Source organism: Cibotium barometz, chromosome 18, assembly GCF_041138505.1.
Source record: "Cibotium barometz isolate CiBa-2024 chromosome 18, ASM4113850v1, whole genome shotgun sequence".
In the NCBI taxonomy this organism is placed as follows: domain Eukaryota; kingdom Viridiplantae; phylum Streptophyta; class Polypodiopsida; order Cyatheales; family Cibotiaceae; genus Cibotium; species Cibotium barometz.
Window position 1 is genome coordinate 21,137,636 of NC_141063.1, and position 12,201 is coordinate 21,149,836.

The 12,201-nt window shown below is 46.7% G+C and overlaps 1 protein-coding gene across 1 annotated transcript in view; it reads right to left on the bottom strand.

Moving 5' to 3' along the window:
• LOC147629064 (putative ubiquitin-conjugating enzyme E2 16) overlaps positions 1-12,201 on the bottom strand; it is a 36,257-nt gene that overhangs the window by 19,970 nt on the left and 4,086 nt on the right. The window contains exons 3-4 of the mRNA XM_086812304.1: positions 644-746; positions 445-508 (exon numbers count right to left, since the gene is read on the bottom strand). Of these exons, the coding sequence (XP_086668430.1) occupies positions 445-508; positions 644-746 (167 nt within the window). The remainder of the gene's footprint in view (positions 1-444; positions 509-643; positions 747-12,201) is intronic.

Sequence of the window (12,201 nt, forward strand, 5' to 3'; positions counted from 1 at the left end):
CGAGCTCTTCAATAACTACATTGGTGCTATCTACTGCTAGGAGAGTCTTGCTGGATCGGCTGACTGACCACCTGCTGCATCTCACAGCAATCTCCTTCAAGTGTCCCACCTCATGGCACTCAAATCATTTCTTCTCTCCCAGTGACAGTCCACGTCCTCATTGGAGAAAGCCTTATGTCTATAGCCACCGTGTGCTAGTTACAAATCATTCTGTTGGCACTAGTTAGGATACCATCACAACCCACATTTGTTCTCACTGTCTGGTGGTGATTCTCTTTTACCAAATAAAGCCCAAGTCTACCTATCAGTTTTTCCAAGTAGTTTTGATTTACTCAAACTAAACGAAAAAAAAAACTGAACCAAAAAAGAAAACAAGCATATGATCCATCAATAACCAAATACAAGAGTTTTCAAAAACGTGGAAATTATTGGAGCATTAGTCACCTAAGCAGATATGCCCGTTACTATATATGTGGGGATGAAGTGGTGGATTCTGCGTAAAAATGACCTGTTGCATGATTGAACCATGTCAATGCTTAATTACGGATTGCAGCCTTGTAAATCTGAAGCCCTTATGCAAATAAATAGTAAGTGCCTCGAGTGGTAAAGAGATAATTGCATAAGATGCTTCAGAGATCAGTACCTGAGGTGCTTCCATTGGATAATTTTCCGGGAAGTCTACTTGAAGATAATAAGTCTCATTCTCATATAAAGTACTCGGAGCTCCATTTACTTCAACTATCCACCTGCCATCAATTCCACAGATACAAAGGTCTAAGCCACGTGGAAAATGCACATAATACCTTGTAAATACACTTCATGAACCAAAAACAATGTGGACTCTATCCATGTACCTCAGTATCAAACAATGTGGTCACTTAGGGCAAAACGGAAGTGGTGGTATTTGACACTAACCGCCCAACCACCTCACGGCTCTCCTTCCTATTAAGAGGGGCACAAGTGGAGATTGTGCCAAGATACGTTTGAGAGGGTAGCGTGGGTTGCAAGTCTACATCGACAACCACTTGTTTGCAATACTGTATTCATATGCATTGGTATGGAAATCTGGCCAGAAATGCCCATGACACTATGTACTTGATTCTCCCAAGATCAATATACTTTATTTGAGGGAGGGGTCGGCCATTCCGGCTCATTGTGTGTCTCTAGTCAATTCAGCAATTTACTTCTTGTAATTGAACAAGTGTCCATCAAATCTTAGTGTATTTAAGTGTATTGATTAGCATTGTGTTCAACCAAGTTACATTGGTATCAGAGCATACGGTTCTCTTTCACTTCTATCGTGAGAGACGATCACCGTGAACACTAGCTATCTCTACACTTAGAACATTATGGACAGCCATACAATGAATGTTGGAGATGCTAATACAAGAGGCAGGGACAATGAAATGCATGCCTCCAATGCTTTACAGGATGAGCAAACTCATGTGGTGCACAATAGGGAACATGAATATGTGGGACAGCCATCCCGTGGCAAAGAGAAGATGCAAGAAGAAGAGTCCATAGTCTTGAGGGCTGAACTTACTCGTATGCAAGCTCTTCTCCATGCACAACAAGAAGAATTGAATCTCTACCGCCGCGAGGATCCATTGGTACATGACCGTTTGAAGGCCAAGAAAGCTGAATCTTATATGGATCATGCAATGGCAATGATTGCTCAAGAGTTACACATGCAACCGAGAGATGCAGCACGTGCATACTTGGCTCGTACCGCAGTTAGGAAAACAGATACTGACAGAGTGATCTTAGCCAGTTGGTACTTGGAAGGTGAGGCCATTCCTTGGTGGATTCAGTGGGCTCAAGCCCACACCAGAGCAGGTATGGCAACTTATGTGTGGGACGAGTTTGTCCGCGACCTTAAGCAGCGGTTTCTACCGCCCCACTACCTTGAGCGACTCGAAGACGAGTTCAGGGAGCGCGTCAGAACGCGCAACCAGTCCTTCAGTTTGCCAATAGAATTTCGACTTTATGTCTACAATTAGGCTTATCTGATACGGACAAGAAAGGGCAGTTTTTGTATGGCCTAGACACGCAAATCCAATGGGAGGTGTGTATGTTTAGGCCAGCCACTTTTGAGGATGCACTCTCGCTTACGTAGAGTGCAGAAATGAAACACAATGGTGGAAAGCCCAAGACTTCCCAGCCGGCTTCTCCCAGGGCTACCGCCTCAGGGAGCAAAAGCCAGAACCAGACGGGGTCTTCCCCAGATGGGGCCCGGGAGCCTCTGGCTCCAAGAACTCGAACAATGCGTCTAAGCTTACTCCAGACCAGAAAGCGGAGGCAGGCAAGACAGGTGGCAAGTTGAGTGCTGAGGAGCTTTCTCAGTACAAGAAGGAGGATAGATGTTTCTTTTGTCATACAAAAGGACATACTTCTCGGGATTGTCCGAAGAAGCCTCCAAAGCCCACCGCCGCCGCCTCCACAGCTTCCATGGTGAGCTCGACTCCCACACCAGAAGGGCGCCCATGACCAGGAGTATGAGCGCAACGAATTGCTCAAGTCCTTTGGCTACATAGGTGGCCAGAGAGTCGTCGTCTTGTTTGATAGCGGCAGCACGGAGGATGTGGTCACGGAACACGCCGCTAGGCGTGCCCGTTTTGATCTGACTTCGGTGGACAAACACGTTGAGGGTTTTAGCACAGGCATGACAACGAGCGTCAAGTATGAAGCTCTAGGAGCTAAGTTAGTGATTCAGGGCATAGAGTTTGTGCGTGATTTTATGGTGGCCCCTCTTGTAGGAGCAGACATAATTTTGGGTATTCAGTGGTTTCACAAGTTTCTTCCTGATGTCAAGTGGGACAAGCACACATTCAAGATCAATCGGAATGTGTCAAACGCCCTAGTGACCATTAAGTGTGAGCCAGGAGTTCCGAACTTTCCGCTCATAAGCCAATTACAGATTAAGCGAGCAGTCAGGAAAGGCGCACAGTGTGCCATGATTTACATCCAGACAGCCCAGACGGTGGCCAGTGCTTCCGAGAAGTACTCGGTTCTCCATGAAAAGTTCCAAAAGATTTTTATTCGGGACAGCCTTCCTTCCCAGCTCCCCCCGTCCAGACCGGAGGACCACAAGATAGCCCTCCTCCCAGGCTTGGGACCCCCGAGCAAGTTTTCGTATCGCCTTTCCAAGGCAATGGAATCGGAGTTGGACCGCCAACTCCAAGAATTGTTGCAATCTGGCTTCATCCGCCCTAGCGTGTCGCCATTTGCACCACCGATCTTATTTGTCAAGAAGAAAGATGGGTCTTCCCGTTTGTGTGTCGATTATCGTGCACTCAACAAGCTAACTATCAAGAGCAGATTCCCGATGCCTTGAATTGACTATATTCTCGAGAGGCTAAATGGAGCAAAGGTGTTCTCGAAACTTGATTTAAAGAGTGGGTACCACTAGGTGTGCGGATTGTGGAGAGGGACATCCCCAAGATAGCCTTCCGTACAGAACGGGCCCACTATGAATTTGTAGTCATGCCATTTAGCTACATTTAACAGCATGATGATGCGTGTTTTCCGGGATTTGATTGGAAAGTGTGTGTTCATATTTCTGGACGACATACTAGTATTTTCAGCTACGGTTGAGCAGCATGACGTTGATGTGGAGAAAGTCCTTAAGTTGCTGGAAAGCAACGAGCTCTACGTCAATGAAAAGAAGTCGGAATTTTATCTGTTCCAGGTGCATTACTTGGGATATATAATTAGTGCTGAAGGCATTCGACTTGATCCGGCTAAAGTGGCTGAGATTGTCAACTGGGAAGTACCTCAGACAGCCTATGACATTAGATCATTTGTGGATATATGCCAGGCATATTCCACCCACATCGACAAGTTTGCTGACCTCTCGGCAGATCTCACCGATCTGCTAAAGGGAGTGAAAACAAGAAGGCAAAAGATTCGAATGACTCCAAGAGCGTTGGAGGCATTCCAGAACCTCAAGGTGGCTTTATCAGAAGCACCTTGTTTAGCACTTGCCTCGTGGGACGACCCATTTTAGGTGATCACCGATGCGAGTAACATCGCAATTGGAGGGGTATTGCAACAGAATGGTCATCCAGTAGCTTACATGTCTCGTAAGTTACTGTCCGCCGAGAAGAACTACTCAGTCTATGATCGTGAACTCCTAGCAGTTATACAAGCCTTGAAACATTGAAAACATGTTCTGTATGGCCGTGACTTCGAGGTTCACACTGACCATCAGATATTATGCTGAATTCAGACGATGCCAAGTGCACAGTGGAGTGATCGACAACATCGCTGGAGTCGGATATTCCAGCAATTCGGTGGTATGATTGAGTACCTTCCGGGAAAGGCCAATCCAATGGCCGATGCTTTGAGCAGGAAGGGACAAGTGTCTACGATTCAGACCACTAGACTTGATCTTGTTTGGTACAGGACTAGAGGACATGAAGCACACGTATGCGGATTCCGAGGAATTCGATACACAGTGGGAACAGGCATTGGATGCCACAGAACCATGCCACTTTCTGATACGCGATGGTTGGCTTTTCTACAAAGGCCAACTATGTGTCATGAAGTCGTTCAGGGCAGCTCTTCTCCATGATGCCCATGACGCCATTACAGGTGGTCATAGGGGCATGAATTCGACTCTGGGGAAATTACAACGGCAATACTATTGGCCAAAGATGAGGCGTGATGTGTTTACATATATACAACGCTGTGACATTTGTCAAAAGGTGTGAGTGCCTTGTGGAAAGAAGATAGGATTGTTACAGCCCTTGCCAATTCCTGAGGGTCCTTTCCAAGACATTTCCATGGACTTTGTCACGAATCTGCCTCCCAGTCCAAGTAAGCGTAATACGCAGTGCTTAACTATTGTTGATGGGTTTAGCAAATTTGTTATGCTTATTTCTTGCAGGGCCAATGTGACCGCCGAGGATGTTGCCCGGTTGTTCATTCGGCATTGGTACCCGATGGGCGGGATTCCTAGGACCATAGTGTCAAACCGAGATGCCAAGTTTACCATTCATTTTTGGAGAGCATTGTTTGATAATTTTGGTACTAAGTTGAATTTTTCCAGTGCATTCCACCCACAGACGGACGGCCAGACAGAGATATACAACCAGTTGGCCTTTGATGTGCTGAAGTGTCATGTCCACGATCAGTAAGGTAAGTGGGAATCATATTTGCCTTTAGTTCAAGCTGTTTTGAATGATTCTTTTTCTTCAGCTATTGGCAAGACTCCATACGAGGCAGCGTTTGGAAGACCTTTCCAGTCGTCGTTAACCACGACTTCGTCTTCAGTACCGGAGGCGATCAGGGTGACGGAGTCTTACCAAGAGATTTTAGAGTCAGTAAAAGACAGATTGGCTAAAGCGCAAGAGGCCTACACTCCACAGGTAAATAAAGACCGAAGGGATATGAAGTTTTCGGAAGGGGATTGGGTGTATCTTCGGATTATGAAGCAAAGATTGAAACAGGTGGACAAACGATGCCCAAAGTTGTCTTTCAGGAGCTTCAGACCTTTTCCCATCAGGAAAACGATTGTCATGTGCATCACAGATGCCATGGACATTTCTAGGGCTAAATCCAGAAGGGGCAAGCAGATAAAGATTATGAACCAGTAGAAGATGGACATGGAGCAGGACTTGTAGCAAAGCATGGATCAGAAGGGCTGTCGGCTTCGTGGAGGCTAACATCAGCAATACCAAAAGGCTGTCGGCTGTGCAGGGCAGAAGGTGCTGGCAGCAGGCGCATCAAGAGATCCAGTCTGGCTGCATTTATTGGATATTAATGAATTATTAACTGGCCGACCAGCAGTCGGCCAGTTCCCCATTTTGTCCAAGGGGCTATAAATAGCCCCCCTTGCTCTTTGTTGTAGGGCATTCTCTCCCACTAGGGGATTGGATCATTAGAGGTCCCATAGGGGACAGATTTTAGGGTTAACAACCTTTTTATGAAGGCAGCCCATGGCTCCAAAAATATGTACCTTTTTGTACCATAGTATATACTGAATTTCCAGCACTTCACTCTCTCTCTCTCTACTCTCTCTCTACCTGCGTTTTTGCATCAGATGGTGCGTTTTGCATCAGAAGGTTTTCAAGAGTGTTTAGGGCTGAAAGAAGACTACCCAGAGCTTCCGCGCGTTACATTGGTATCAGAGCATCAGGCTCAGCCAAGCTAAACACTGATTCAGTCCCAGATGATGGTGTACAGGTCCAAGGTACAGGAAAGTACACGGATTCGAAGCCCAAGGCGGGAACACAGATCGGGAAGAACTCCCAGGAGGTTTGTTGGTGGTGTTCCACAGTGCCAGATGGGGATGGCAGTTCCGTGAGCCAGATGGGTTCTAAGGGAACGGTCCCAAGGGAGGTTGATCCTCCAAGGGTGATGTGAGAGTGCCAGACTCAGTTCCAGGAAAGAAGACCAAGACGGTGTTCAAAGTCAGGGCAGGAATGGATTGTGGACTAGAGGAAGACCAGATGCATAGATCTTCATCAGAGACAGAGTGGTTTGGAGAACAGACCGGATTTTCAGAGAAAAAAAGGTTTGCCAGGGATGGATGATGACAGAGGGACTTCGGAACAGGATTGGGATAATGACAGTCATCCAAGAGCAGGTTGGATTCCCGTCATCAAGTTTAGCAGAGGGGGATGTCATGTGCATCACAGATGCCATGGACATTTCTAGGGCTAAATCCATAAGGGGCAAGCAGATAAAGATTATGAACCAGTAGAAGATGGACATGGAGCAGGACTTGTAGCAAAGCATGGATCAGAAGGGCTGTCGGCTTCATGGAGGCTGACATCAGCAGTACCAAAAGGCTGTCGGCTGCAGGGCAAAAGGTGCTGGCAGAGCAGGCGCATCAAGAGATCCAGTCTGGCTGCATTTATTGGATATTAATGAATTATTAACTGGCCGACCAGCAGTCGGCCAGTTCCCCATTTTGTCCAAGGGGCTATAAATACCCCCCCTTGCTCTTTGTTGTAGGCATTCTCTCCCACTAGGGGATTGGATCATTAGAGGTCCCATAGGGGACAGATTTTAGGGTTAACAACCTTTTTATGAAGGCAGCCCATGGCTGCAAAGATATGTACCTTTTTGTACCATAGTATATACTAAATTTCCAGCACTTCACTCTCTCTCTCTCTACTCTCTCTCTACCTGCGTTTTTGCATCAGATGGTGCGTTTTGCATCAGAAGGTTTTCAAGAGTGTTTAGGGCTGAAAGAAGACTACCCAGAGCTTCCGCGCGTTACAACGATTAACGAGGTGTCTATGCAATTAAAGCTACCTCCGAGTTGGACTATGCGCGATGTATTTCATGTCAGTTGGTTAAAGCCATATGCAGGTCCAACCCCTTCAGAGGTCAAAGACGAAGTGGAACCAGACATTGTTGATGAAGCCGAAGTTATGGTTCCAAAATAGATCCTTCTGCACCGTTTCAAGCATGGCTCAGGGCGAAGACTACGACAGTTCCTCACAAAGTTTCAGGACCGAGGAACCCATGAAGCGGTATCGCTCGACAAAGAGTTTTTCAAAGACTATCTGGCGTTATTGACGGATTATTTGGAGGCTATGCAGCTTCCGTCAAGTTAAGCAGAAGGGGATGTCACGTGCATCCCGCACTTGGATGCCACGTAGACATTTCTGTACAGAAGGTGCAGGACCTAGGATGGTGAACTGGTCCCATGTGAGCCCAATCCAGGACGAGTCAGCCAAGGATCCATCTCAGTCGTCCGAGGTCAGGTGTGCATTGTCCTGCACATGAGTCCAAGGTCCCTGCACATGAGTCCAAGGTCAGGTGTGCATTGTCCTGCACATGAGTCCAAGGTCAGGTGTGCACTGTCCTGCACATGAAACAGTGCTAGTCCGCGCTGTGAGTCTCCCTCTAGAATGATGTCTGTGATTCTCTGTATCTGGTATGGTACCAGATGCCAGATCACTGAGTAGTTAGTGTTTAGAACAAGGGGCCAGCCCATAGGGCTACCCCGGATCTTAGTGTGGGCATGGGAATGGTGTGGAACCACCCCCATGAGGGCCAGGAAGACCCAGGCTGAACCCACCAGCCATGGAGGGGCTGTAGGACAACCCTAGGGCAAGAATAAGGCAAATTCCAGGAGTTTACAACCTTTACATGGCTGTAGGGCAAGTATGGGGCAGCCCATACAGGCTGCCCAGCCCTTGGGATGTGTGCAAAGGCCTTGCCCAGCCATTGGAATTCAAGCGCATCACCTTCTCAGCCTGTAGGGAAAAACGCAGCATTTTTTGGGATTTAATTCAGCATTTATTGCTGGATTTTCACAAGTCGTGGGACTTTTAGGCTGGCCGCCTGGATGTATACTGGCCGACTGCTCATATTGAGTAGTATAAATAGCCTAGCCCATGTTCCCATTCAATCATCTCATTATTCACCAAGAGCTCAAGCAAATCAAGGGCTAGACAAGCCAAGGGAGTTGCTAAGCAAAGGAGTGGAGTACTGAAGGTCAAGGGCAGGGATTTCCCAGCCAAGAAAGGTCAAGAATTCTGTATTTTCTTTTCAGATTCGCATCATTCTAATAAAGCAAATACACCATCCGTGGTGGGGGCCCTACAGAGGGAATTGGGACCCAATACTGTGTCCTCTCCATCTCTCCCTCTCTCTCTCTATTTTTTGCACATCTCCTTTCAGTTTGTGCATTAATTTCCGTCGCGAAAAGAGTGCTCTGAGTATTGAAGTTATCAATTCTTCTCCGAAGCTTCCGCATGTTACATTGGTATCAAAGCATCAGGCTCAGCAAAGCTAGACAAATAATCAGTCCCATATGATGGTGTACAGGTCCAAGGTACACGAAAGTACACGGATACGAAGCCCAAGGCAAGGAACACAGATCGGGAAGAGCTCCCAGGAGGTTTGTTGGTGGTGTTCCACAAAGCCAGAGGGGATGGCAGTCCTGTGAGCCAAATAGGTTCTCGGGCAACGGTCCCAAGGGAGGTTTATCCTCCAAGGGTGATGTGAGAGTACCAGACTCATTTCTCAGGAATGAAAACCAAGACAGTGTTCAGAGTCGGGGCAGGAAAGGATTGTGGACTAGATGGAACAGATGCATAGATCTTAGTCTGAGACAGAGTGGTTTGGAGAACAGACCGGGCTTTCAGAGAAAAGGGTTGCCAGGGATGGATGGATGACAGAGGGACTTCGGGAAAGGATTTGGGATGATGACAGTCATCCAAGAGCAGGTTGGAATCCCGTCATCAAGTTTAGAAGAGGGGGATGTCATGTGCATGATCAATGCCATGTACCTTCTCAAGGCTAATCCAGAAGGGAGCAGCCAGTAAAAGATCAGTAGAACTAGGAGTTTGGAGCATCTGGTGCAGCAGAGGTCAGTGTGGACTTGTAGCAGGGGCATGGAAGGATAAGGCTGAGCTGTCGGCTGCTTGCAAAGGTGGGCGGCTGGACCAGTTCAGAGGCGGCTGGACCAAATCAGAAGCGGCTGGTCCAGATATGACACAAACGCAGGTTTTGTATGGATTATGCCCATGACTGCTGGCCGACCAACAGTCGGCCAGTTCTACAATGATTCCAAGGCCTATAAATAGGCACACATGCTCATTGTATAGGCCATTCCATCCCCTAGGGATTGGGTCAGTAGGAGTCCCATAGGGGGATAGAATTTTGGGTGTTATCGCCTTTTCTTCAAGGCAACCTAGGGCTGCAGACAAGTACCTTTTTGTACTATAGTAATATACTGAATTTCCAGCATATCTCTCTCTCTCTCTACTCTCTCTCTATATCTACGTTTTGCATCAGATGGTTTCCAGGAGTGTTTAGGGCTGAAAGAAGACTCCCAGAGCTTCCGCGTGTTACACCAGTGGACGGTGCCCGGCAATTAAGTGTGAACAGTAAAGGTTATAAAACCTTTACAAGAATAAACAAAGGTTCAAGTGAATACTTACCACATGTTCACATGCCACAAACCATGTCAAAATACAGGACACTCGCACGGTTCCCAGGTGGGCATCCCTTGCCCGTGAACTAGACACGTCATAGCAAGCAGTCACACGAAAACAAGTCACGCGAAATCAGTTTCAAGCAAGTAGAGATGCATGCACATGCATTATGCAATGGATACATCTCTCGTTCCTCGATCCTATACATAGCAGGTCTTCCCGAGCACGGAACTCGCTCAGTGGGAAGGCTAAAATGGGATGCCTTACAGTGGGTTCCACATCTTGGCCACACTACAGGTGACACGAGACCTAGCCTCCCGTCCCGTAGGTGACGCAAGACATGGCCTTAGTACGGGCAACACGAAGCTCCCAAGCTTCTCATACCTTGGAAAGAAATAGGGGAAGACCACTTGGGCGGCTAAATGGTGACATCCTCCCCCGGCTTCTCCAAATACCCCTAAAGAAGTCTCCATCAACCATTTTGCGTTGATAGGCAAATAGTTCTTGAACTTCACAAGGTATCAGGTATCTTTCTCTCCTTGTGAAACACAATCTGCTCAAGTTAAAGAACTTCCTCTAGCTCATCAACCTCTGGCAGCTCTTCTATTCTAACTATGGCCCCACATACTTCCGCAATAGACTCACATGAAAGGCATTGTGAATCCTCCAATGATCTGGCAATGCAAGCAAGAAAGCAATCTCATTGATCTGCTTGATCACCTTAAAAGGTCCGTATTACCTAGTAGAGAGCTTAGGGCATGCTCCCTCCTTTCCTGGCCTCTTATCGAGTCTTGCTTTCGCAAATTTCACCTATACCCAATCATTCTCTTTGACAGCCCTCTTATGCTTATCCTATGAACGAGCAATGGCTATCCGCACTTATGCAAAGGCAACATCAAGATCTGTGATATACTCATTAGCTATTAGTGCATAGGATGGGTGGCAATATCACTTTGCCATATACAATCTCAAATGGGGCCTTTCCTATGGAGGCATGCACTGTGTTGTATGCAAACTCAACCAACGGGGTCGGTAGATACTTCTCCCAAGCTGTTTTTTGATCGACAACATAGCATTTGAGAAGATCCAACATAGTTGAATTTGCAGCCTCACTTTGCCCATCCATTTAGGGGTGAAAAGGACCAAAAAAAAAATAGCGCTCAATCATGTGGACAATAGGTATGATACCTCTATGTCCTGCATAGGAGCATGGCACTCACAGTTATTGTTATAAGATGCTACAACCAAGCACATAAATCCACACACACAAAGCAATATTGTAGATTAGGTGATAAGTGCCAAAAGAACCCTATAATAAAATAAGGATGGGTTCACACCTAGAGTGCACAGGATAAAACCCCCCTCTTATGGAGGGTAAAAAGTGCCCCGATTGGTTCTACTGGAGTTCACCCATCACTGCCATAACATAGACGTCTACAAACCCTCTTGTGAACATGACAAGCAGATGGCGGATCAATCCCCAAAAGAGAGTAAGTCAAAAGCTTTGCAGAAAGCTTTTGACTTTTCATGAGGAAGTGCCTTCGTGAACAAATATGTCAGGTTATCATGTGTAGGCGCATATACCAAGCTGATCCCCCATGCAGAGAGTCTTTCCCTAACATAATGATAATGCACCTCGATGTGCTTAGTGCGAGCATGAAACACTAGGTTTCTCACAACTACCAATGCACTTTGACTATCAGTGAAAATGGTAGTGGAGGAGAGGAAGGTTGTCCAACATCCAAATCAGCCATAAGGCGTCCGAGCCAAACGCACTCAACTCCTGTACTCAGCTTCACAACTCGAACCATTGTTGACTGCTTCTTGATGAGCCATGATATACATGAATCACTAAGATGGAAGCAAAAGCCACTACTTGACACCCTGTCGTAGCATCGTAGCATCGTAGCATACGGCTTAATCCCAATCTGTAAAGGCATGGAGCTGTGAATCCCGCCCCATAGGATAGAACAATCCAAGGTACTAAGTGCCATGTAAGTAGCGGAAAACCCACTTGTTGACAACCTACCAATGCCTAGAGCCTGAGCTATGCATAAACCCGCTCCACTGAGAGACCCCAAACTGAATGTCTAGCCTCGTGTGGCATAAATAAATCAGGCACCCAACAGCCTGCTAATATAATGTTTGATCAAAACTCTCAAGAATCCTAAATGCTAAGCCCGGCACCTGTCTCAACTAGTGTAGATGCACGCTTATTAAAAATGCAACTGACCCAAATCTGACATCTCAAATGATGAATGTAATTCAACTTTGAAAGCTGAAATCCGTTCCTCATTAGGGC